Source organism: Podarcis melisellensis (assembly GCF_964234715.1).
Source record: "Podarcis melisellensis genome assembly, chromosome: 7".
Lineage (NCBI taxonomy): Eukaryota > Metazoa > Chordata > Lepidosauria > Squamata > Lacertidae > Podarcis > Podarcis melisellensis.
Genome location: NC_138539.1, coordinates 38,762,006 through 38,789,543, shown reverse-complemented (window position 1 = coordinate 38,789,543; position 27,538 = coordinate 38,762,006). Strand labels below are relative to the sequence as shown.

Below are 27,538 nucleotides of genomic sequence, written 5' to 3'. Positions count from 1 at the left end.
CCAATGTGGTTTCCTCCTGATTTTGCTGGACTATCATTTCCATCAGTCCCCGGCAACATGGCTGACTGACTACAACACCCATCATCCCTGACCGACTACATCTGGAGGGTGCTATGCAGGTTACTCGTTCTAAGGCATGTTTTCTATACTCCCAGCACTCCTTGATGGCTGTACACTGTGGGGAAGTTCAGCAATGAGGGACAAGCCTTCCTGAAATAATCTTTAATCAAGAATGATTTAATCAATTGATCAATCAAGTCTACTGCCAACCATCCCTAAATGAACACCACTGCATACCTAGTCAAAGTCCTTTACACAAATCACAAACAGAAACATAAATAAATCTAATAAACACTCTTAGTGCTGGAATACCAGCAGCTTTCATGAGTGCTATGAGTTCCAGAACCCCATGTAGCCACATCTCTCCTGTTATGACATCATGCTTCTAGACTAATGCATCACAATTCTAGATCATACATCTTAGACTAGATCAGCTCCTAGCAACTCCCATGGAACTGCTTCTGGCAAGGCTGTTCCTCACTATATATTGCTAGCTTTATTTTCAAGCAATACACACACACACACACACAAACATACATATGAATAATTTTCCTTGTTTCTTTGAAAAACTACTCCCATCCTCAAATTCTGAAATGTCTTAGATTTTTTTTTTAAAAAGAGAGAAATCAAATAAACAAAAATAACTTTTTTAAAAAGGAATATTTGCTCTCCCCACCACTTTGAAAGTATTGGTTTAATTATTATTTTTTACTCCTCAACAGTTTTCCTGGGCCTCTCAATTACAAGGATCATCACATCCAAATGTAGCCTGGCTTAACGCTGTATTATAAAGGCATACCCTCTTGAGTTAAGTCTCATTGCCACAAGCCAAGAGTGGCAAAAACCTACCTGTTTAACCACATCTGTTTTCTAAACACATAATTTTGTTATATGCTTACCAATCTTTGATTAAGCCTCTTATTTTCCTCCTCTTTCAACTGCAACGTCTATAAAACAGCATAACACAAACCTTTCAACATTTTGTTTAAATATAGTTTTACATATATTAGTTTTATAACTTCATATGCATGTTTTCAATATTTTAAGACTGCAATTCTATACTTATGTGGGAGAGGATGGCTCATTTATCTCAGTGCGACTTAAAGTCTGAGTAAACGGGTTTAGGGTTGTGTTGCTAGAGGCTCTGTTTTTTAAAAACACTACAGATGTAAGTGTGTGTGTGTGTGTGTGCGCGCGTGCGCGCACACAGTTAAGTGTATAACCCACACTTATTTATTGTGCCATGTACTTTAGTGGGTTTGAATATGTTTCAGATCAGATTTGGCCTACTGGAACAGAAATTCATACCAGCTGTGCCATCTATTAAGTATGAACTCAAAGAATGATGTTCATAGCTGAATCATTTTTCTTCCGAGTAGTTACATAACTTGGAAATTCAGCTTTGATTTCATGAAAGTTAAATTTTCTCTCATTGGCTAGCAAAGAAGTCATAGAATCATAGAGTTGGAAGAGACCACAAGGGCCATCGAGTCCAACCCCCTGCCAAGCAGGAAACACCATCAGAGCACTCCTGACATATGGTTGTCAAGCCTCTGCTTAAAGACCTCCAAAGAAGGAGACTCCACCACACTCCTTGGCAGCAAATTCCACTGTCGAACAGCTCTTACTGTCAGGAAGTTCTAGAAGATAGAAGAAATCCTCAAAGCTTTGATACTGTTAAATTAATTTGGCCCATGGTGTCCGAGCTTCTAAGACACGTCCCAACCGCAATTTATGACCTGCAGTCTGAGGGCAGGGGAGGAATTTGAAAACAGTCATCTCTATAGATGAGCTCTCCCACCATCACCACACCAGCTTTGACTGGAGGTGGGTGAGATCCAAGTATTCATCTTCCCTTTTTTACTGGCATATGGCTGGGTAGGCGAGATCTGTATTACAAGTTTAAAAACCAGTCAACACATCTACAACCAGTTGTTGTTTGACATCTTTTTAACTACAGGTGTTAGGGATTAAACTTGGGGCTTTCTGGATACAAAGCATGTGTTACATCCCTGCTTTTTCTCAGTAACCTATGAAATGTGTATTAATTGGAAAGCCAAAGTAACCACAATTATTCCTATGTTTCTAGTTTTAACAGGAATCAGTTTAAATGTCCTAATATGAAAGGGTAGTATTGACTCTGATCCAATAGTTCTAAGCACCTAAAATGAGGAAATGCTTTCAGTCATCCAGCTGCATCCTAAAATGAGGAAATGCTTTCAGACATCCAGCAGCAGTAACAGTTGTGTTACTACTCAGTAATACTTAAAAAGGTGTTTGTCAAAGTAAAACTATGGAACTCACTTGATTTAAGAATGGGACAATGAATTTACATTAGTTAAGAATTAATAGGATAATTAACTTACAGATCTTACAGATTACATATAACACAGTAACAGGTTTGCTCAATAAACAGCAAACATGGTAGCAAGGTAGGCTTGTGCAAAAAACAAAAACACAACAGGCTCCTGTGAGCAAAGGTCATGTTGCTGTGAGCAGATCTCTGGCTGACCAGGATCCACATGTGCAAACAAGTGCAGCACATGCAGTTCCTGGGCTGGATTCTCTGTATCTTGCACTTCGAACTGCACACACAGTTTTTGTCAGTGCTTTGGGAACTGTTCGTGCTATGTCAAATAGCAACTCAGGCTCATCATGCATCCAAAATAGAATTCAGCGTCATTAAAGCTGCTATGTATGACTCTGGATAGGACCAATGGATGAATTTGTCTTTCTTCCAAATAAGCATCTTCAAGTATCTTAAAATCAGAGGGTCGAAGGGTGGCATCCAATGCACTCACTCCATTAACACAAGGATATAAGCTTGCGCAATGGAACTCTCTCCTCTGCCAGAGTACAACCCACACCCTTCCCAAATCTGGGATAAACTCCCAGAACAGATTAAGGGTAGAGGGGAATAGAGTTCCATTGTGCTAGTGTAAACACCTGCACTAAGGGAAGAAGTCGCTTAGCACTACATTAGATATAGATAGCCCTTACAAACATTCTTACAACAACCTGAAATCACAGGCAAACGTTCCCTAAATAACCAGTAGCGGTATGCATAAGAAAAAAGGCAATCTTTTTTCTTATGCATAAGAAAAAAGGCAATCACAATGGACGAGAAGAAGTTAGGACTTTTGCTTTTGTTAGCTCCCATGTGGTTCCAGCCCACCTTATTTCAGCAAATGTATGACAATACATTAATACATGAAGCTGAACACAGAGGTTCCTAATCTCTCTTGAAGGCAATAAATAGGTAACCAGAGCAAAAACTACTCACTTTTTCTAACATCATTATCCTCTGTTTTTCCTCTGACAAAATCTGCACATTTTCACTAAAAATAAAATAAGAAATGGTTAACAAGATGCGCAGCTTCATTAATAGGAAAATATGTCAAATAGAGGGTTTTAGTAGATTAATATGTCACAAGAAAATGAAGATAAGCCATATTATATTCATCTTGACATGATACATTGTGTCTCCAGTGTATCTAACATGCTGTATATTCCCCGCTCCTAAATAGCAGGTGACAAAAAGAACGAGGAATCCAGGCAGATTAATTAATCACAATACCTTGGAAAACATGCATGGTATTTCTATTGTGCTCTTTTGGATTTTCAAAGGCAGTTCGGCAACCATTTCTGAGGTGAGAGAGTCTTTATACCAGGTGAGTTCTCTTTTTAGTTTTCACATGATAACACAGTTCAGTGAAAACACTTCCATGTGCTAATATAGTAGGGCTGTGTCCAGAAGAAATATTCTGGACCTTCCTGGTTGGTTTGAAGAGGGGGTTTCTTTGGGTCAGTGGCTTATACTGACTTGATGATTCACTCTGGATCCAAGACATAGGGTAAAAACCAACAATTCCTATGACATCTACAGTATAGTCTAAATTTTCATTTTTTTATACAGAATTGTATATTTATAGGCACCGTAGTCACTTCTGAGGGAATGAAGCTCTCAGATTTTGGACCCTTTAAAGTCTGAGGTGTTTTTGTTTTCTAAAAAGAGGCCCAATGATTTCCTATGTACTTTTGCAAACAATTTCCATGAACATGACCAAAAAAAAGAGGAAAAGGTGCCAGTATATGGTGCCTGCAAAAATTATAGAAGGATGGTGGACGGGTTAGAGTTATGAATAAAGAAAATTATTTGAGGCATTTAAAAAAGAATATTGTTTTCTGTTCAAATTTCCACCAAAATCACATGCTGCCAAAGCCGAACAAGGTGTAGATGGATGTGTTTTATCCCTCACAGCAAAATAAACACTGTAACTGGAAGTAAATGGAGAGTGCCGATAACCAAAGAAATAAAGATGTCATTCACAGAACTATATACTCCTCTCTCTGTCTGTCTCCCTGCCTAGTGTTTTCCCATTCCTGATGAGCTTGGAGGAGATGTAAAAATGTATCAAATCAGATCAAAATATAAATACAAATTCCCTCCATAATTCCAGGTTGTCCGAAAGCCTTGCACCCACAGCCTATTCACCTCAGATTTGAGTTGCTTCACATGACAGCGGAGTGGGGGAGCATTTTCAAACATTTCAAATAAGAAAAAAAAATTCAAAACAATGCCTACTGACATTCAGATACATATCTATTTCAAGATTTGTGTACTAACTTTACAGCCATCATGCTTGTTTCCAGCGTGGAATCCATTTTTCCTTCTTCTGTGGTATCTGACGTTAATCGCTCAGTTTCTGCTGTAAAATCAGCTGCACAAGCTCCGGGAGGTTCTGGAGGAGGAGGTAAACAGGCTGGTGGAACAAAATTGCTACTTCTCAGCTTATTAACCTCTTCTTCAAGTTTCTTCTTCTCTTCGAGTAAACAGGCTCGGTCTTCAGAAAGACTTTCAATCAGATCTGAGCAAAAGGCAGCCAACAAGTAATATTCAACATTCTGATATTCTGCAGAGCAATTAATTGGATTCAAACTACATGTACAAAACATTTGCTTACCCTTATCCCTTTCTTGCTGCTGTATTATTGCTTTTAATTTGTCACTAAGATCATTTATTATGTTCTCCTTTTTCATTTTTTCTCTTGTTAGAACAGTGTTAAACGTCGTCTGAAAATACAGAATCAGCATTATTTTAAGCAATACAATGTACATATACATGACATGAAAAAAATAAATAGGTACTGTAACTTTTCAATCTCTGAAGAGGCTACAACGTACCAGCTTTGGCCTCCTCCCTTAGCAGCCATCTATCAGAAGCCATTCCATCAGGTACAGGAGAGGGAGAGAGGTAAGACTGAAAGACTGGGAACTTTTGGCTCTGCTTCTTCATATCTTTCAGTTCCAGCTTGCTTTCCCCACCTCCTTCCCCGTTCCTTTTCTTTTTTGTGCTATACCTCATTAAAACTGTGAGCCTGCAGGGACTGTATTATCATCATCAAAATTTGTAAGCTGCTTTGTGAGCCTTCCTTGACTAAGCAGGGTAAATATGCTTTTTGGAAATAATAATAGTGATTGCTTGCTTGCTTGCTTGATTTTACTTTTTAGAAGCATAAGCCCAGAATGCATCCAATTTTGATGTTCTCCAAGCTGCTCATGTCTCCTTGTGCCAGCATCTTTCAGATGTAGTGGCACAATTGCCAATCATGCAATAGAAGTTGTTTGGAACCCCAGTGAAAACTCCACTCAAATGAACAGGGATTGTATAAGAACAAGCAGTGGCTGTATGTGACATGTCAGAAAACCAGTACTAGCCTGAAATGCTAGGCAATAATCTCTTTGCAAGCTAAAGACATAAGGAAACCATCAAAAGATCCTGGAATTCTGAGGAATGAGAATTTCTAAGGCTGTGAAAAACAAAGGAGCTCCCAGTTACTTTAAAGCATCCTCCCAAGTGTATCTAATCTGAAATCTTGAAACAGCCTCGTCTACCTGCTGTTCTGCAGTGAGTGATGTCCGAATGTTTTGCATTTCCTCATTTTTTCTTTTCTCATGTTCTTCAAGCTGCTCCAAAAACTTCACTTTTTCTTCCTGAAGTTTTTCTTGAAGTTCTGCTACTAAGCTTGATGCAGATGATTCAACCGAACTAGGAAAAGGAAAACATTGAAAATTTAAATGACCAGCCCAGGATGGTACGAACAAACTACAAAGGGAAACCTTAAACCTCAATATCACTTTATCTGGTGTTTCTCTGGCTAAGAAATTCAAAATTCTGACTAGTCAAGGGGAAACATTCCTGATAAATGTATGGGGAAAAAGCAAGATTCTTAGCGCACGGTGTGTTCGCCTTCTTTTGCTTGACTTTGCAGGAGAAAGTTCAGATGTTGTGCAAATAATCGGTGTGTTCATGGAAAGATAGGAGAGTAAAAAAATAACATCTAAAAATGAAACTAAATCTTGGTTATAGGAGGAACAATAAATTTAGTTTTGATCTAAACTTGCATTAATCCCTATATTACAGTATAATGGGATTGCAAAGATGGAATTCACTATCAAGCAATTTGCTGCTCTAAAGTCAGAGAAATTCAAGAGTTAATAGTTGTCTGAATATATCCTACTACAATAGCAGGCAAGGGAGGCTTTGTGAATCAGGTACACCACCAGCATTATTCAAATGCAAAATAATCCAGCTACAGACACGTTACACAGTGGTCTTGACATGCCACATAGGAAGCACAATGTATATTCTTGTTTTAATAAAGAGATGGGAAAAACTCTGTAAGAAATGGATCTGCTTCCAATACTGTCTTTCTTGAATATTCTCCAAGATTTATTTCTCATATGTTAAGACAGCTAAATTATTCTACTTGTAAAGCAATGTATTAAGCAAGTCATTTCAATTACACAGTAAAACCTCTCAGCTTACTGAGATGATAGTGTGGAAACACTTCAGTCCGGTATTACACAATTCCCATGCAATTCAACAAACTCAACTCATGAAAATTACATTTAGAATTTTAAATATGATAAAACAACTTGGCACTAAGCACATTATGTCTTGATGTGGCCATGCCTCACAAACTGGCTTGATCCCCAACAACTGAAAATGTATTATTTTTGCTTTTAAAACTTTGGTACCAATGAATCCCTTCCACAATCCCCTGAGAATATAATAAAGCTCGATTAAAAAAAACAAGTTCTATAATCTACAAAATAAGGCTGCAGCTCTGTGTTTATTTCCAGATAAGAAACAAAATCCATGTGCCTCCCCTTTCTCCTAATTCCAGGACTTCTGCCAAGGTTACTTTCAAAGAATCTCAGCCTAGTGTTATATTCAAACGAGGAATCCTGGTTAAAAATAAACCCTGCCCTTCGTCCAGCATGCATAGTTCCTTTCCGTCCTCATAACAACTCTGTGAAGGTATGTCAGACGGACTCAAGATCTGCCAGTGATCTTGGAACCGGCCTTCTTTCAGTCCTAATCTTACCCTCTAACCAAACAATGGCTCACCACTGTTTGCTTCTACTACTTAGCACACCCAGTTGCAGACATGAGAGAAACTGGAAGCTGTATTGTCCCACCACATTCCCACCTTTCCCCCCTTCTCCAGGCATTCCTGCACCCAACTATATATATGTATGCCCAGATAGGTTAGTCTTTACCTGAACAGTTGCCTGAGCCTGGCACCATCTCTTCTTGTTCTATTTGTCCCCAACAACAGCCTTGGACTATTTCTACAGAGCACAATGCTTTAACCTTCTAAACAAAGTATTCCAAGGGTTTCCTGGTGATGTTAGTCCCTGATCTTGTTGGTGCACATCCTTGTGGATAGGGACAAATAATCTTTTCCTCTGGCCAAGAGGAGTGGTGAGCAGACAGATACTCAAGGATCTTTGCCATGGGGGCACTGGCTCCACTCAACCATGCCCCAAAAGCTTTGGATTGCCTTTATCCCTAGCAAGCACCCCAGATTACTCCTGCATCAAGTGGTCTAAAGTTGTGTACTCTTGGAATGGAGCAAAAGAACAGAGAGTTATCTCCCCCCCCCCCCGAGTAAAAGAGAGTATAGATAGATATATACAGATTTATATAAAATAAAATCTCCCTTGCATCTATCCTATCCCCCTGGACTCTGAACTCGCTCTTTGCTGATTAAAAGGCATGGGGTTGCCCATGTGGAGGGAGAACAAGACACTTTCATATCTCTCCCCCCCCCCGCCAACCACCACTTTGTGTCTATACAGAGGATGACTGCATAAAATTTCACCCTAGATGTAAAAGCTGGCTCAACTACTAACAAGATCACTGAAGAAAGTTCCTGTGGCAGTCCATGGCCCAGACTGCACTATGTGAAAAGTTCCACACAAAGAGAAAAATGCAGGCTGCCTAAAGAAAATCATTATGTCTGACTTGACCTGCATGTAACAGTTTTGAGTAGATAATGTCTTGGATTGCTAGTTTGTTGTTGCTGCTGCTGCTGTGGTTTTGAAAAAGCTTTACTTCATTAACCCATAATACTTTAATTTACACGGTCAAAAAGACTTACATTGTCAACAGAAAAAACTTAAATCCATACTAAAACCAACATAAAGTACATATAAAATTAGCTAAAGAACCTTGAAAACAACTAAGTAGTTGATCATTAATAAAGCTATCTTAGACTTACTTTTCATTATTCATGTTGAACAAACTATTGACTCATGGAAGAGAATACTTTGAGTGGAGATGGAGGAAGTCAAAGTCTAGCTAGCTGAGTAGGTCAGAGTTGTTGGGCTAATAATGTCAAGGTTGTGAGTGCAGGGTCCATACGAGTTGGGTGGGGTGGATGGAAGCCTGTGAGATTTTCTCTGGAGTAGAATACATTGTCCACCTGTGCTGGACTGGGTTACACTTTTCCTTATGGCACCTTTTGTAGCTTTGGAGTGCTGTAAGATCTGCCACCTACTTAACAGCCTGTGACATCTGTGGTACAAAGTACCTGAGGCTGCTGCACAGTTTTGAGGGTTGTCCAAATACCACAGAATTGTAAGATTTTCTATGAAAATTAGGGTAATCTGCATTTTAAAAAACAAAGTATGCCCTAGGTATATGATCTAATTTTGCATTGGTGGATGTGTGGGGGTTTTTTTTGGTATTTCATAAACAAAGCTAAAAAATGAAACTGCCAAGCTTGTCTAATATTTATTTTCAATTGGCATCAATTCATTGTTAATAAACAACTTACAAAACAGGCATTTTTTGCCATGGAAAAATACCCACCCCACATCACTAGTGTTGTGAGTGGCAGGACTCCTTGGTGGGTAATTCAAGCTCTAATATCATCCAGTGTGTAAACTACAAGGTGTTGTACATGTGGCTGCCTCTGCAGACTACTTGGAGGATCTCAACTATTCCAAAATAGATCACCAAGACCATTGAGAAAAACAGATTTCTTTGGTTTAAACTAGTTTCCCTAGCTCAATTAAAAAAACAACAATGCTGACTTAACCTATAAAGCCACACACGGCTTGTAGTCTGAGGAATAGCCTGATTGCATGTGAACATGTTCACTCATTAATATTTTCCTCCAAAGCCCTTCTCTCTATTCCCCCATTAATAAAAAAACTGAAAAGCAGTCGGTGGTATTGCATTCGGCTGTGTGGGTCATCTGTTTAAAGAAAAAAAACTGTTGAGTTTTCCACTAAGCCAGTAGAAGCCCCTTGTATGAGCCAAAACAGCTTCTTGGATTTGTGGCCCATGTTTTTACTCATTGCAAGCAAATTCTTCTGTCCAGAGAAACTTGGCTGGAAAAACACACACCTATGCATACACTTCTGTTTCTTCTTCTCCTCCTTTCACTGCCGCCACCCCCCGCCCCAGGCCCACATAATAACCATGCTACTAGTGATCACGTGTTGGAAGATCAGCATGCCTGGATTTAGACCCTCAACATCCCCACACCCTAGGTAATCAACTTTAACAAGCCTGATTACTACTTACAGACATATATGTAATTGCTCTTCTATATGCTATCTAATGAAGTGAACAACAGAAGAGCTCTTTCAGTTGCAAGTAAGCAATTGTACATAGTGCTTTTAAATTTCCTGAGGAATGCCCCTTCAGGCATGAGCACTGCATGTATTCAATGCATGAGCATAAATGTCTAATTTATATACATTGACTATCACAAATGGCGTAACAGCCATAAAATAAATATAGGACATCATTAGACTGCATAATTTTTAACAACGTATCTTCACTACTGAAAATTAGTCATTATAACAAGCATAAATACTTAGCTCGATATCACATCACATTTGAAGATGGCCCATGGTATTTCATTTGAGGTAAAGAACATAGGTCATATGTACAAAGAACCTGTTTAGAACATAATTTTACTTCAGGCTACTTCTGAACTGTAGAAGTGAATACATTTGCCAGATTTTCAGCATCTTAAGTTTTTCAAATATCTGGGTTTTGTTTTGGTTGTGACATTGTGGTGTCCAGTGATCTTCGTAAAGTCACTTCAGGCCTCCCAGAAATAAAATATCAGCTGCTCCACTAATCACTTTACTTATAGAAAAGCTGAAACAGTTACCACTATTATTTTGCTACTATATGCTTCAAAAGGTAGGAAATGAAGCCTGAAGTATTTTTGGTAAACAGGTATCTAATTCTGGAAAAGTCTGTTACTGGGTTCCTTGAATGCAAATTATGCACACTATGAACGTTCTTAGAATCTTATGTTCCAATTTTAACACTGTTCAGTACTTAGAACTGTGCTTAGGTAAACAAACGTATTTTTGTGCCACTTTAAAGACTATTAATATTGCTGTTGTATTCGTTTTCATGAACCAGAGTCCGCCATCTGACTAACATGGCAACCCTTCAGGAACAGTTCACTGTATGGCTCTGTTAGAAGTAACGAGAAACCACAGCTTGTTGCTGAAAAATGGACTGTATTGAGGCTTGGGCTTCTACACTCTCCTCTCCCTACAATTTTCCATTTTAAAATAACAGTGGTTCCCTGTGACATCCAAACTCAAATAAAGGTAGTTTGCTTAAATGACAGCTTGAGAAGCCACAGTTTAACCTTCACTTATTTTCATTAACCAAAGTTTAAAACAAATTACAGTTCTTAAGAGTTCCGAAGATACTGTTTAAATTTAAACCAGAAGTTTTTGGTCTCCTTTTATGGGTAACAAGAGGGGTGGAGAGGGAGAACCAGGCCTATGTGGAGTGTTCAAATTCCATCCATCAATCAAAAGTTCAATTTCACTCTTGGATAGGGCAGCTTCAAAATCTTTTTTAAAAAACCTAATTCCTAAAAGATATCTGGGGAATAAATGAGTCCTGTGAATAGGAACAAAAACAAGTGCCAGGGTTTTTAAGCAGCCTTATAGTTATATTTTAAGAGCACTTTTTTGTAGTATTTTGTCCCTGATAAACTGCCAGGCTGGTTTTTAAAAACTCCCCCATGCTGCTTTCCCATTAAAATCAAATTTTAAAAAGCCAGAATCTCAATTGATAAAACTCAGTGACTCTTAAAGCTATTTGTGTGCAGCCAGAAACATTGTTATGAATATCACTTTATGCTGTCAATGACTGATCTTAAAAGACAGAAATATTCTTCCATCGTTCACTTAAGGAATTCAGTCTGCTCAGCTTGGACAGATGTATCACTTCCATCTGGCATTCAGTGCAAACTCCCCTTCATGATCAATAAACATTATGAGCTGGATCCAAAGGATCCCTTTCACTATGGGGAGAATTCCTTTACTAGAAAAATGAGGGATTCTGCCCTATCAATCAAAAAGAATTTTGAATTTAGATGTGACAGTTTTAAAATAATGCACATTGTGCTTGATTAATGCTGCAAGATTGTGTGAAGGTGCTTCTCTTATCCAACAACTTTTCACCCTAGGGGAAAGGTAATTTTTAAATTCTTTCTTACACACAGCTTGTGTTTAACATAGGGACACCAATTTCATGGGGTGATTGATTGATTTAGGTCCACCTATCCATTGGAAGTTGAAAAATAAAAATAAAAAATCTACACCCAACAGGAAGATGTGAAAAGGCGGTTTGAATGAAGTCCTCAACTCAGGAGCTTGAACTATCTAAAAAGAAGCAGAAAAGCTCAGCATTTTTGCAATCACAATGTATACTTACTAGCTTGAATACAGAAGTTCAATAGAAAAAGAACTACATGCTCCTGAGCATAAGTCATGTAATGATGGAATTAGGGACTGGTTTGAACGAGGGGAAAGGATAAACATATCTAAGGAGACAAGATGCATCTGAGCAAGAGCAGGAACCATTAATCCAAGAATAGAGAAAACCTTCTAAAGTTTGAGACTGCACTTACTCAACTGACTACAAATTATATTAAGCACTGTTGGTTTATTTTATTTCAAGCATTAGAGGGCAACTTAATTCATACAGTACCTCTGATTAACTTGCATCTCTAGTTGCTGGATTTTCCCCAAAAGTTCTTTTTCAACAGCTTCCCTTTGCAATTCAAATTCTTTAAGGGCATTTCGGACTGCATCTTCTTTTTCACAGTTGAGCTTTTGAACAAGCAGTTTCCTGTCCTGTTCATGGTTAGTTAATAGTAGCTCTTTTTCTTCTGCAAACTTACTGATAGTGGCTTCATATTTCTTTTGCTGTTCACTCAATACCAAATTTTCTTCTTTTTGCTTTTCTAGGGCACTGACTTCCAATTCTAGCTTACCTTGCAACTCTGTTATTTGTTCTTCCAATCTTTTTTCTGCTTCAAGAGCTTGTTGGTGCAAAGAAGTTACTTTACTTAATTCAGTTCTAAGCAAATTTGTTTCTTCTTCATGCCTATCAATTAATTCTGAAATGCACTGATCTTTCTCAATTGTCATTAAAGTTCTTAGCTCTGCAAGACCCACCTGATATTCATCATTATTAATTTGTATTACATGGTTCAAATTATCAATCTGTTTTCTTAACGTTTCAGTTTCCTTGTCAATAAGACTTTTTAGATTATCTTGCTGTTGAGTTTTGTTTTCTTCTAAAAGTATTTTCATTTCATCTGTTTCTGCCTCTTTCAGTGCAAGTTCAACCTCTAATTTGCATCTTAAGTCAGACAGTTCAGAAACCTTGACCTTTAATTCCTCAATCTGTTGTTCTTTCTCATGGACATTTGCAGCATGAGTTTCTTGCATTTGTTCAAGTCGGAGTTTATTCTCCTTTTTCAACTCCTCTAAGCAATCATTGTGTTTAGCCATTAGTTCATCAAATTCTTGTGTATGTCTTTCCTGTAGATTGGATTCCAGTTCCTTTAAGTGATCTTGCTCCAAAGTCTGAAGTTCTGCTCTCAGAAGCTGCATTTTTTCATCGTTTTCAGTATGAAGTTTTTTCAAACTCTCCATCACCCTTTCACGTGACTCTCTTAGTTCTTTAATTTCACAACTCTGATTCTTCATTTGACTTTCCAATTCAAGCAATTTTTGCTCCTTTTCATTTTGTAAAAACACAACTGCTTCCTTTTCATTCTTTACTATTGCAAATTCATTATCTTTATCATGCAAAACATCTTCAAGACCTTTTAAGTCACCTTTTAATTTTGTGATCTTTTTTTTGTTCTCTTCACCATCTTCAACTAAAGTATTCATTTTGCTTTCATATTCAGTTTTTACCAATTGCAGCTCTTTCTGGTGTTTATCTTTTAGCGTTTTTTCAAGAGAAAATTTTACTTTTTCTATAATATTCTTTATTTCTATTGAAGTACATTTTAAAGAACTGGAAAGGTCACACTGTTCTTTTTCTACAAATGTTCTAAAATGACAAAGGTCTTCTTTTATGTTTATTAAATTTAACCGAGATTCCTCGGCAACATCTCTACATTTTTCCATATAAACATTTATAGCAGAATTTTCTAAAGCTTCCGCTTTTGCACATATATTTGTGTCTTGCATCCGCCTGCTGTCAATTGCATTGATGACTGAGGAATAGAGAGATTCCACCATCATTTCTGGACTTTGAGGATCACTTATCACATTCGGTGACGTTAGGTTTTCTTCTATTATGAACTCATTAACAGCTGACATAAAATCAGATTCTGGACTTTCTGCCAGTGAGTCCAAGTCTAATGACCCTTGCTTAAGGGCTTGTTCAATGCTTGGATGGGCAATCGTTTCAAAATCAAATGTATGAGCATCAATACTGTCTGGAGACAATTCTTCTAAAGGACCTGGGGGGCACACAGGAGGGCACAAAGGACCATGAAGACTGAGTGGTGGTGGAGTTCTAGGAGAGGTAGCAATTGTTGTACTTTCCATCCTTGGTGTAGTGACAGACTGTGGTGAGGCTTGACTGTTGGAAGCCTAAAAGTATAAAACACAGGCCAGAGTTAAAATACTATCATTCCATAAACATAAACAATTCCTAAGATAGGCCTCGAGCGGGCTCCATACATGTGGCAGGATTTCACAGTAGAGAAGGAGGAATTTATAAAACCTTATGACATCGTACTGGCAGCTATAGGTAGCAGAAAGTAAAACCATGGTTAATCCAGGGCACACCAGCAAATCAGTACCCCAATCTCATTTGATGCATCTTCTGAAGCTGCCTCATTCTTGCATCCCATCAGAGTTCCTTTCATTCTGTTTCATTCATTTGTTCCTAGTTTAATTTCTCTCTCTCTCTCTCTCTCTTCCCCCCCCCCCCACTTTTATATCATTTCAGAATATTTGAAACGGACAGTATTTTATCTGATAAAACATAAAGGAATTTTTAAACAACTTTTTTTCCTGCTTGCATACTTTGGAGAAAATAACCCCCCTTCCAAGCTGTCCAAAAATAAATTGGTATGCTTATGCTCTAGTTCTGCGTGTATGTGTGTGCATAGTATGCCGAAGTAAAATGGGAATTATTTTTACTTCCTTTCTAAAAAGGGCCTGGAACCTATATGCTTGTACTAAAAACAAATGTTTTTATATGTATCGGGTTTACTTCTGAGTAGACTTGTAGAAGACTAGGAATTCTAATCTGAGGTAGCCATAATGCTATTTGTGGCAGGGTGGCCTTTATTCTGAATCAGTTAATTTAGAACATTTTTGTCACTGGCTCTATCGACCACCAACATGCAACCCACAACAAAGGTTGCTTGCTCCTGTGCTAGAACATTATGTAGCAAACTGGTTATAATTAGTGTATGATAGAGGTCCTGAAATACTTGTCAGATGGTAAATTACATTACTCTGAATTACTGGGATTTGCCCGTTTACATGCATTTATGGAAGTACAATTTTATTTAGTAAGTGAATCACATAACACAAAGATATGAATGAAATCTAGCCATGATCACTCTCTGTAATTTCTACCTTAGTTTCTTTCAAGCTGTATCTCCTTAAATTAATTGTTTATTCAGCTTTTATGCTGTGTTGACAAAACAAGGTGCAAAGACTGAGTTCAGAAAAAGCACACTATAACTAGTGGATTCTGCTTCAGTATCACATTTTCTTTCCATTCAATTAGTATTTTAAAGAAAAATATTTCCAGTATTAGCCATGCAAGCCTAATTTAGGCTTGTAGCAAAATGCTTTCCAATTAATATCAATAGTAAATTCCCAAGAAAAAAAATATCCTGAGAAGCAGAAATATGAACAGAAGCAGCCCCTATAACAATGTGCTGAAAAAGAACACCAAGATAAATATTTTACAAATTTCCTCCTTGATTTAAGTCTCTCCATATGTTACCTTTCTAAGAAGGGTGGTGTAATAAACAATCAAAGGATGGACCCCTGATGAGGTGACAAGCTCACGGATTTGCAACAGATGCTTTCAGAAATACATAACTGACACTTAACTATGTTTAAACCTGAAACGTTTTGTGATTAAGTATGTTACTTCAAATAAATGTTGTGAATAAGAGGTCCTAGGTATTTCAGAAACCCAACATTTAAGCACCACAAAATATCTTTGGAGGTTAGGGAAAGCAACTTTTAGCTGACTGTTCCAGTATGTCCAATAAGTTGTGTTAACTTTACAAAAAAATAGGAAAGTATTTAAAAAGGTCTGTTTGGCAAAATGCCAAGATTCAAAGGATCGAACCCTCCTAGTTTCTCAATCAAAAATTTTAGGGCAGTTGATTGTGATATTATATAAAGTATGGGCAATAAGCTGCCAACTGCAGGCAGTTTGCCTTCTTGTAGAGAGAAGATACACTCCACAAGAAACATCTACTGAAAGTTGAGTACTCTCAGGAAAGGCCGAGGAACTGAGAAGCAACTTTTTTTTGTTCTTGTTCACAAAATACATTTCTCAGAAATATTCCTCACCGATTCACTTCACAACTTCACAACAGTACATTTCCGAGCACGATTCAAAGTGTTGGTGCTGACCTTTAAAGCCCTAAACGGCCTCAGTCCTGTATACCTGAAGGAGCGTCTCCACCCCCATCGTTCAGCCCGGACACTGAGATCCAGCGCCGAGGGCCTTCTGGCGGTTCCCTCATTGCGAGAAGTGAGGCTACAGGGAACCAGACAGAGGGCCTTCTCAGTAGTGGCGCCCGCCCTGTGGAACGCCCTCCCATCAGATGTCAAAGAGATAAAGAATTACCTGACATTCAGAAAACATCTTAAGGCAGCCCTGTTCAGGGAAGTTTTTAATATGTAATGCTGTACTGTTTTTAACACTGATTGGGAGCCGCCCAGAGTGGCTGGGGAAACTCAGCCAGATGGGCGGGGTATAAATAATAAATTATTATTATTATTATTATTAACTTAGTTAATTTCTAAGTAATTGTGTTTAGGATTGGCATTCAACAATCTACCCATATATAAAGTCACACATATAACGCAATGGTACCTTTTGTTCATTCAGCAGATCTGTAATGGTCTGTGACATTTCATCCAAACTTTGTGCTGCTTTGACCAGATTATGTAGAGCAAGTACATGCTGGTGGAGAGGTTCGAAATCACAAAGTATAGGAACCCTTAAAAATACAGAGTAATTAACACAGATTACATTAAACAGATATTAACAGATTACAAATGTAAACTGCGTTTAAGAATATTTATTTATATATAAAAATATACCACTTAGCATATTCAAAATCTTTAAGTAGTTTAGCGGTCGTGGGTTTGAGTCCCACGTTGGGCAAACATTGCAAGGGGTTTGGACTAGATGACCCTCGTGATCCCTTCCAATTCTACAGTTCTATGATTCTATGATTTACATAAAACAACACAATATTCAACAAAATTTCCAACCTCTAAGTTAAAAATGACAAAACACAACTGTATTATCACAGATAAAACCAAACCATGCACAAAACAAAAATAAACATAAAAATCAAGAGCCAAGAGTCCCGGAAAGCCTGGGCAGACATTTTAAAGATGTTTAAAAGTTCACAACTGTCTCTGTCTTACCAGTTATTCAAAGGAGGGCAATCCTGTGCTATCATGAAAAGTCCTGCTGCCACAAAAGTATTCAGTTTGAACCCTAATTGCTAAAGATCAGAGGTTCTAATACATAGCCTCTAAAACTAGGTCACCAAACCATACAAATACCTGGCCAAAGGAAATAAATGAATACTATAAAGCAAGGCTAGCTATGGCAGATATATTTTTTTCTCTGAGCCACCTTACTACAATTTTACTAGTTTATTGTTATGGGAACCACTGCCAATCTACTACAAAATGCCCAGAGATCTAGCAGTAGATCCCAATCTATTTTCTGCTTGCCCACATGCTTAGGAACTCATTTTACCTGAGTAATGGTTGGACTTCTGAAGGACAAAAGGACTGCAAAAATTGCAGATCGGATAATGAGATATCAGGAAGTTCACCATCAAACCTGCGAGGTTTTCGGGTCTGTATGTAAAAGAAATCAATGAGAACACGATAAATAGCAAAATAGATTGGACAACTGAGATATTTTTTAAGCCCAAAAATAAAGACCATTGAGATATATTTTAATTTCCATTTATTGGTGAAAGACTGTGCAGGGAGCTTGAATGTCTCCTGATCACTAAAACAGCTGCAGCTGAAAGTAGGAACATCTGAGGCTTGTAAACAAATCTAGAAAAGTAGCTTGCCCAATAAATTTGTTAAACAAATGACCAGATATTTCTAAGAAAATATTCAAGGTTTGAGAAATTCCCAACCTGGTTGCTTCTTCTGTGCATCAGACAGGGTAGAGACTATTTATAAGCCTGAAATATTTGTCTACACTTTTAAATGAAAATATACACATAAATGGTTACACTGGATGAAAGATCACTAATTTATGCTACCAGAGAAATTATTCTAGGGCAAGTAATCATTCTATGCCACCAAGAATCTAAATACCCCCCTCTTCACAAGCTAGTTAATACAAAAAGTAGCTACACACTTCCTTCTAAATTCAAATTATACTAATTCCTCAAAGTGTTTGGAAAAGCCAAAAGTCTTCATTAAAAATAAAAAGCATGGTATACTCACACAAAAGGATGGGGGCCAGGCATCAAGTCCCCTGAACAAACGATTTCTTAGAAAAGATTTCCCTGTTCAGAGAAATAAATATTACTTCACTTATTCACATATGTGTATATGTATGTGTATGTCTCTATGTGTGTGTGTACACACATCAAAACAAACAACAACAAAAATGGGGAGGGGTGTTTTTTTTGGAGGGGGGAATGAGCCCAATGCATTTCCTAACAGTTCTTTCTCAGGACACTATTAAGAGGAACAATATAGAACTACATTGCAAGTTATTTGTGCAAATTTAACATGGGCAATTTCATTTTATTTTCCCCATGTATACCTATAGATCTCCTCTTTTCAACTTTTACATAAAAGGTTATTTCATTGTATAATTCAGGTGAGGGGTGGGAGAGAAGGTCCAAGGGCAGCTGTGAAGAATCTTTGGCCCTCCAGATGTTGCTAAACTACAATTTCCATCTGCCCCAGCAAGCATGACCAAAAGTGATGCAAGCTGTAGTTCAGCCACAGATGGAGGCCCACAGGTTCCTCACACCTGGCCTAGGGCAATAAAGCAAAGGGAAGAAAGAGAAGGGATGTGGTAGTTTTCAAAAGCCCCCCCCCCAATGATCTAGTTTTTATCTGCACACAACTAGCTCAACATAAGGTAACAGTCGCAAAATGCTGCGATTTAAAATAGCCTTTACATGGTAGCCACAATGTATGACCTAATTATTATTCAGAGATAAAAGTGGTGTATGTATCAATATTACAGGTTTAAGAATGAGAGTGAGAGAGAGAGAAAATACTTACTAAATAACTTTCCAAAAGATTCCCTTTTGGCCTTTTCTGCATCATAAAGATGTTTCCCGTCTTTTATTAAAGCAGCAGCCCACTATAAGAAAAAATACATATATATATTAAACATACATACACACACAGTCATGTTCCCTCCTCAAGTCTTCAATCTGAGATCTAGGTTTTGTACTCAAGTTGCTTACCTCCCTGTAGTGTTTTACAAACATCTTTCTCCTTACAACTTCAACAACAGCCAAGCAGTACATCTGAGGGACATTACTAAGCTTCTCTACAATCTTCACTCTTTCTAGCAGCTCTGTTACAAGACGAAGCAACGCTTGAAGTTTCTCTCCATCCTGGTCAGCATGAAGCATTACAAAGCAGCACCACCTATGGAATACAAAGTTTCACTGTAGCATACTGAATCGTTAACAGCAATAAAATTTCTCCACTGGATGCTTCTACCAGAACTTCTGTTTCCAGAATTGTATCAGTTTGCTCATTTGTAAACAAAAGAGCTCTGTTCATTTTCTGCCAAAAACCAGAATATAATACAGAATGCCAAAAACCAGTTCTACAAATCTACCTATATTTGCTTATACGGCATATTGGTCAAGCGTCAATGGCATGGTAAAAATACAAAAACAAAACACTAGATTCTCATACAGTTGATTTATGCATCGTGTACCAAGTTCAAGATCCCAGAACTGTCCCAATAAGTCACATTAACAAAATTAAATCTAAATTCAGGTTTGACTGTCGGATATGAACTAAATATCTTTCTTGCACAAGACTAAAAGCAAGCCCCCACCCCACCCAAAAAGAGATGAGCGAACTTTACAGATATCTCCAATCTTAGCACCTAGTACTTAGATTGGTGATAACTGATCTTTATCTTTATGCCATTTAGTTACTGACCATTACGAAGTGGAGGTTTCCCATCCCTGCATAAAAAAATAATTTTAGAAGTGTTGCATGCATGACAGGCTCGTGACAATAAAAAGGAAACAAAACAAAACATGGTTGAGGAGCATATAGCACTGCAGCAGCATCACTTACTTCAGCCGGACTTGTAGATTATTTGCAAGTTCTTGTTTGGCAGTAGTACATTTCTGTTTAATATCTAAAAGTTTCCGGTGGTTAGTTAACATAATCATCAATTGATTTGCATGACTCAAGCACAAATCAGGTAATACAGAAGGATCTTTCAAGTTCTCTGCTCTCTTCTGATTAGCCAAAAATCCCTATAAGAAAACAGGTTTAAAACTCATTGTTGTGGCAAGATATGAAAACAAAAGCAGGACATAAACACTGCCTTTTTAGAAGACATCTGAAGGCAGCCCTGTTTAGGGAAGCTTTTAATGTTTAATAGACTATTATATTTTAATATTTTGTTGGAAGCCGCCCAAAGTGGCTGGGGAAACCCAGCTAGATGGGCGGGGTATAAATTATGATGATGATGATGACGATGACGCCTGGTCTTCACAGCACATAATCACTCAATTATAATACATCTTAATGCTCCCTGATAGCCCAGATCCATGCATATCCCAAAACCAAGCTAAACAGTGTTAGTTATTTGAGCTGTCACATTTAAAACAAGACATTGTGCAGTTTTATAAAGAAACACAATTCAATAGACAAGGTAGGACTCGAACCAATGGCTTCAAGTTACAAGAAAGGAGATTCAGACTAAACTTTCTGCTGGTAAAAGCTGTTTGACAGTGGAACAGATTCCCTCAGAAGGTGGTGGACTCTCTTTCCTTGGAGGTTTTTAAGCAGGGGTTGGATGGCCATCAGTCATGGATGCTTTAGTTGAGATTCCTGCATTGCAGGGGGTTGAACTAGATGACCCTTGGGGTCCCTTCCAACTTTACAATTCTCTATTTCTATGAGCTTGATGTTTCATTTGTAACCCAAGCTGTGACACTGAAATGATGGTGGGTGGTATAAAAATGGAAATTAATACATATTTATTTATTATCTTGTCAAATGTTCTGTGCCAGCTTCATATACACAAACCAAGGACAAGAACACTATTCAGATCATTTAGTACTCCATGCAAAATGGGCACATCTTCTGCAAACCATAACTTAATTACTGGCCTAGAGTAAAAAACCTCATTTGTTAAAACCTACTTATATAACTGCATGACATTAAAATAGAACATCTGTCAACAAGACTAACAAACCATACTGTTCTGTCACGCAAACTGCTAATTTTAAAACATATTTTTCCTACTGTTTCAAGGACCTTGCTCCATTTTAGTGAATTATTACTAAAAGAGTTTCAATTATGTTTTTACTTCTGCTACAGGGCAATCTTATGCCTACTCAGAAATAAGCCCCATTGAGTTCAATGGTAGTTGCAGGTAAGCACGTACAGGATTGTAGACACAGCTATATAATGAAATTGCAAACTACAAAAATTCTGCATCTTATTTACATGAAGTAGCTTTTTAAAAAATAATAATAATCCATGGTTAGCTTCCAAGGTAGCCAACAATAAAAATTTAAACCACAGAACAATAAAAGCAACAAGAATAAGACTGTCCATTAAAAACTAAGGAAAATATGATTGTCTTCTTTTAGTGCCAGAAGGTAGTGAAGTGGGGAATAATGAAATGTTTGAGGAAAACATTGCACCATCAATTGGGAGTCGCCACTGAAAAAATACATTGGACAGCTAGTAAACATGTGGAACTACATATGAAATCATTTTATATTTATGAGGTGAAGCTGAATATTTGTGTTCAAGAATTATGTCCCACATAGGGATTTCAATTAACACAAATAGTGGCTGTTGAAAGCTACACATAGAGTGTGTCAACTGTGGACACAGCTGTCAATGGCAGGATTGCTAGCACATAACCAGCTGATCGTTTGAATCCTTCAGAACTTCAGATGTCTATACATAATTATGGGAAAAGGCATTGTATTCTACATATAGGAATGGCTGGATTTTGAATAAAATATAGCTTTTTATATTCATAATACAAAGATTTTAAAGAAAAGCAAACAATCAACACTGTATTCTTTCTAGCGACAGGCTTCAACCTTTTTATTTGCCCAGGGATTTTAAATTGCTGTACTTTTAACTGGCTGAATAGTTTATTCCTCTCAATTTTCCTATATTTTTGTTTCACGACTTTTAAGTTTATTTCAATATTGCATTTAATTTTTATGTATGCCACCTGAAAGGCATTTTTGGATAAAAGATGTGATATATGCATTATTGAAATAAACACAACCAAATGAAAGTCACAAATGAAAGTAAGTAGCACAAACATCTCTACAGCTTTACATTTGATTTAGGAGTTGAGCGGAAGTAGCCTTATTATGCAATGCCACCTACTGACCATATTGATGAAAATCTAATGGATGAATTTATTTATAAAATCAAGAATTTATTTTTATTTTCACTCTATGTCATGCACAATTCACACAGCTATGTGGAAAATTAAAATAATATTGTCAGCATTATTAATGGATCCCAGTTCCACAAACAGGATCCAATCCAGTTCACAGCCAATCGTTCTCTCTGCTTTGAGGCAGCAGCTTCAACACACCCTCCTCTCACAATAAACCTATGTGGCTCAGGGTCACTGTGACAGAGAAATGTTTATCGAAGAGTAAAATCAGGTAGCTTAAAGCGAGCAATTAATTACTGTTGCTGCAGGAGCAACAGAGGTGGGGGTTATGGGAGTGAGAAACTCGAATCCCAATTGTGCTGTAATACTGTAACCTGCCCTGGGAACTTAGGGTGAAGGACACAAAATAAATAATGGCAACAGTGCTGGAGCCTGCTTCACTTCCAAGAAAGAGAAATGCAGAGAACTGGCACCACAGCATGCTTTACAGCAGGGGCACATGGTACCATCAACAGATCTTTATCCACAAATCTCAGTGACTAGGATACAGGAGGAAGAGGTGACTTCTCATATACCCTTGTACAGAACTATATAGGCTTTTTACACCAGTAATAAGAACTTGAATGTAGCTCAGTAGCAAATCGGCAGCCAGAGCAATACTTTCAACAGAAGCTTTATACGTTGTCTCTACCATGCAACAGTCTTTTTGTACTAGCAGCAACTCTAGATGAAATTTAAGGACAGCCCCATTTAAAGTGGACTATAGATCTAATAGTACTATTGTGTGAACCACTGTCACCAAACTCCCCTTGTCCAGAAATGGCTGCAGCTGGCGTTATTAGCTGAAGCTGGTAAAAGGCATTTCCAGATGCTTGTGCTTCCACTGGCAATGCTGGATCACGGATCAACCCCCCACGTTATGCACCTGTTCATTCAGAGGAAGTGCAACCCCATCTAGAAGAGGCAATGGACCAGTTTTCAGATCCAGTATCCACTCACACACAGGGCCTCTATCTTTGCTGGTGTTTCATTTCAGTTTGCTGTCCCTCAATCCAGGAACTGTTTCAGGACTTCCACAGCACCTCTTGATTCAGATGTTACGGAGAAATAGAGCTGTGCTATAATACTTCCTAATGGCATTTGATTCCACTGGCCCCTTATACTGAATAGCACCATGGAACTCCCAGGGGACTGAAAGGCATCACCCAATGCTACCTTCTACAAACAGCACTCCCTATTCCTAAACCCACAGTGGTGATCCAGTGGTATCAAAGGCCACCAAGAGATCTAACAAAATCAAGAGTGTAACCCATCCCTACCCGGTTTCTCTCTCATGTGACTGGAGCTGGTTTGGTCCCCAAGCAGGCCTGAATAAAGACTGGAACTGGCGTACAGAATCTGTCTAAATTCATGAGTGCCTGGAGTTGCTCTGCCTCCACCTGAGCTGTCGAGACCCATTTTGCTGCTTGAGGTGAAACAAGAAGTACCACCTTTACCTGCCTAGCTTCTCTCACCGTTGCTTCTCTGCCAGCCCTGACACTGACACATATTTTGGGGGAGATCTCACTGAATCATGTGAGATCTTGCACACTCACAAGATCTCATGTTATTTTAGCCAATACAGTGGTACCTCCGGCTGCAGACAGGATCCGTTCCAGAGCTCTGGTTGGATCCCAAGGTTTCCACAATTGGAGGGACCGTTTCTGCGCATGCACGTGCAGCAAGACCCGAAAAAATACTTCCGGGTTTGCCATGTTCACATCCTGAAGGATATGCAACCCGAGATGTGTGTATCCAGAGGTACCACTGCATCAGCACAGAAGTGGCAGGGCAGCTATGGGGCTCTGCCTTGGGGGCTTCTGCCACCTGAGGCAGCCACCTCAGTTTGCCTAAAGGCACAGCCAGCTTTGCTCCACCCTCTTCATCACCTTTCAAAAGACAGCTGTTTCTTCCATCAGAAGGCTAGCTTCCAAATGCATGTTCTGATAAAATACAGCACATTTCCTAGCCTGGGTTGCACTAATCTAGGGCTTAACACTAAATTATAAAATTGTGATACTTTAAAAATAGTGACATTATTGGGGGGGGGGGGAGAGATACAGTAGCCTTGGGAAACAGTCTCATCCACCTGCCACTCACATAAAAACTGAAAGAGTCATTACCTGAGCAAGTTCTTTTTGTTCATTTACCAGTCTGCTACAGCTAGCTATCATCTGGTCCAATGCATAAAGCCTGTCCTCAAGTCCCTTAATGGCTTTCATGTTCTGATTATCTAATTTGGCAATTGTTTGTCGACAGTCTGCCAAAAAGGGCTGAATAATCCTTGGATCGAGCTGAAAAACAAAAAGGCAGTTGGCATGAATAACCACTTTTAGTGCAAAAAATACTATCAATGGATCATGGAAAGATAATTTCACATATGTAACTTTAGAAACCAAAAGCTTGAAAGATTTTAAACTGCAGATGAAAATGTCATCTCTAATTAGTTCCTTAAACCTTCTGATTAACAACACATTCCAAATGCATGTTTACTTGGAAGCAAGTCTCACTATGCTCACTGGAGCTTACTCCCAAGAAAGTGTGCACAGGATTGCAGCTTGTTTCATTTGAACAAAAAAAGTCTCCAAAATATGCTTCTTTTGGTCTTTTTTCTTAAATCAGGCCTCTAAAGCTTTCAAGCCCATGTACCATGTATCCATCAGGTATGTGATGAATCTGAACTGAATTGGGCAGATTATGAGAGATTTGGGACTTGTCCAAGCTGAAGTGGGCTCCCTCTGAAACAATTCCATTTCAATCTGGTTTCAGGAAGAAGACTACTCTGGTCACCTTGGTGGATGATCCTTGCTGGGAACTAAATAGAGAGAGTTGCCAACAAAGGTTCGTATAGTTAAAGCTATGGTTTTCCCAGTAGTGATGTATGGAAGTGAGAGCTGGACCATAAAGAAGGCTGATCGCCGAAGAATTGATGCTTTTGAATTATGGTGCTGGAGGAGACTCTTGAGAGTCCCATGGACTGCAAGAAGATCAAACCTCTCCATACTGAAGGAAATCAACCCTGAGTGCTCACTGGAAGGACAGATTGTGAAGCTGAGGCTCCAGTACTTTGGCCACCTCATGAGAAGAGAAGACTCCCTGGAGAAGACCCTGATGTTGGGAAAGATGGAGGGCACAAGGAGAAGGGGGCGACAGAGGACGAGATGGTTGGATAGTGTTTTCGAGGTTACCAGCATGAGTTTGACCAAACTGCGGGAGGCAGTGGAGGACAGAGGTGCCTGGCGTTCTCTGGTCCATGGGGTCACGAAGAGTCGGACACGACTAAACAACAACAAATAGAGAGAGTACCATCCCTGTTGGTTCTAGAAGACCTCTTAGAAGTTTCAGATACCATCACCTACAAAGTGCTTATGGACTGCTAGATGGAGTAGGACCATTTTGCAGTGACTCCAGTCCTTCCTAGATGGAAGGTTTCAGAAGGTAGTCCTGGGGACACTTGCTTAATGCCTAAGGTATCCCACAAGTTTCTATTCTGACCCCATGCTACTTTTTAAAAAAAGAAATGCTAACAATGGGAGAGCCTATTTTCCCATAAAAGAGTCTTAAAATATATTTCAGAGTTAACATGATGGGCATATTGTGACAACTTAGTCAATTCTGAAGTGGACCCAAGGCTCATTTCCATTTTTTAACAATGACAAAAGCAGCAAGTGGCTACACCTAGCCTCTCAGAAGATGATTGGCTGCTGATACAAGGAAAAGGATATTTGTTCATTACAATTCCCATAGGGAGTGACCATGCTAGAGTGAAAACAATATCGTTCATGAACAGTGGGAACCTTGCTCAAACCACAACCACAAACCACAGCAAGATCATCATGCAATGTAGGAGTAAGAAAGAGGATTGTACAACTATTATTAAAATCTGATTCATAACTCCTGGTAAGAACATCTCACCATATTCCTATGAAGAATGCTTAAACTTGTAGCAAGCTGGAAAGCCAGAACGCAAAAATATTAAAAGAGAACCCAATGGCATTATTTGAAGCGTTAACTTACTCTGCTCATGGAATCAAAACATTTTCTGACCAAGGATTCAACATCATTAGGTCTATCTTGAACATTTATCCAGTCTAAAAGTGAGACATTGAAAGAAGGCAGATCAGTCTCCTTAAGTTCCACTGAAGCATCACTGTCCTGAACAGAAGGATTTTGACTGGCTTGGCTGTTTTCATCCACTTTTTCGGAGGATGTGCCATCTGGGATTGTGTGCTCTACCGATTTGCAAAATGATGCTAACAGCGATTGTTTGTTCATTTTAAGCATGTCAGGAGAAAGTGCCACTTCAGCTGACTTCTCATTCTCAGTGTCTTCACTTTCCGTCCCACCACGTTCAGCAGAAGAATCTAGTCGTTCTAAACATTCCCGGTAACTGTGTCTGGTTAAGCTTTCCAAGAGTGGGATCTTGGCCATTATCGAAACAGCAGCCCCTAAGCTTGAGAAAAGAACACACACAAAAATCTATTAAGTACAAAGAAACTGAGGTACAGTGGCAAACATAATTTAAAAATATGCTCTCAAAGGTGTCCTCAATATAATTTAATACTCAAGTCTTCAACTTTTTCCAATTAAGAAATGCTTCCTTATAAAATTAAATATTCAAACCTATTCTGAATTGGACTATGACTTGAGCCTTATTCGGATGTTCATTAATTGTATCCATGGAGGATGGAGGGGTTGCAGTGACCCTGCTCTCTCCACTCAATAATCCAACATTATGAAGGAAAGTCTGACGGGGAACTGTAACTGCCTCCAGCTGAATGTGGGTACAGTTTCCCATGTGACTGAGAACCCTCTGTAACTGGGGTCAGCTGAATGTGCTTACAAGCCCCCTTCAGAAAGGGCAGCAGGGAAGGGGCAGGGCTGGCACATACAACCCTGTGGGTACTCCATGGATTCAATTCCTGAATTCTTGAATAGGATTATTTTTTA

At 38.6% G+C, this 27,538-nt stretch overlaps 1 protein-coding gene across 3 annotated transcripts in view; it reads right to left on the bottom strand.

Moving 5' to 3' along the window:
* Window positions 1-27,538, bottom strand: part of RB1CC1 (RB1 inducible coiled-coil 1) — a 47,797-nt gene that overhangs the window by 8,330 nt on the left and 11,929 nt on the right. For all 3 annotated transcript variants that reach the window (XM_081917507.1, XM_081917509.1, XM_081917508.1), the window contains exons 7-20: window positions 26,606-27,041; window positions 24,712-24,882; window positions 20,239-20,423; window positions 19,383-19,569; window positions 19,195-19,276; window positions 18,400-18,461; window positions 17,687-17,790; window positions 16,784-16,910; window positions 12,392-14,298; window positions 5,956-6,109; window positions 5,025-5,133; window positions 4,688-4,928; window positions 3,344-3,398; window positions 960-1,007 (exon numbers count right to left, since the gene is read on the bottom strand). In XM_081917507.1, the coding sequence (XP_081773633.1) occupies window positions 960-1,007; window positions 3,344-3,398; window positions 4,688-4,928; window positions 5,025-5,133; window positions 5,956-6,109; window positions 12,392-14,298; window positions 16,784-16,910; window positions 17,687-17,790; window positions 18,400-18,461; window positions 19,195-19,276; window positions 19,383-19,569; window positions 20,239-20,423; window positions 24,712-24,882; window positions 26,606-27,041 (3,868 nt within the window). The remainder of the gene's footprint in view (window positions 1-959; window positions 1,008-3,343; window positions 3,399-4,687; window positions 4,929-5,024; window positions 5,134-5,955; window positions 6,110-12,391; window positions 14,299-16,783; window positions 16,911-17,686; window positions 17,791-18,399; window positions 18,462-19,194; window positions 19,277-19,382; window positions 19,570-20,238; window positions 20,424-24,711; window positions 24,883-26,605; window positions 27,042-27,538) is intronic.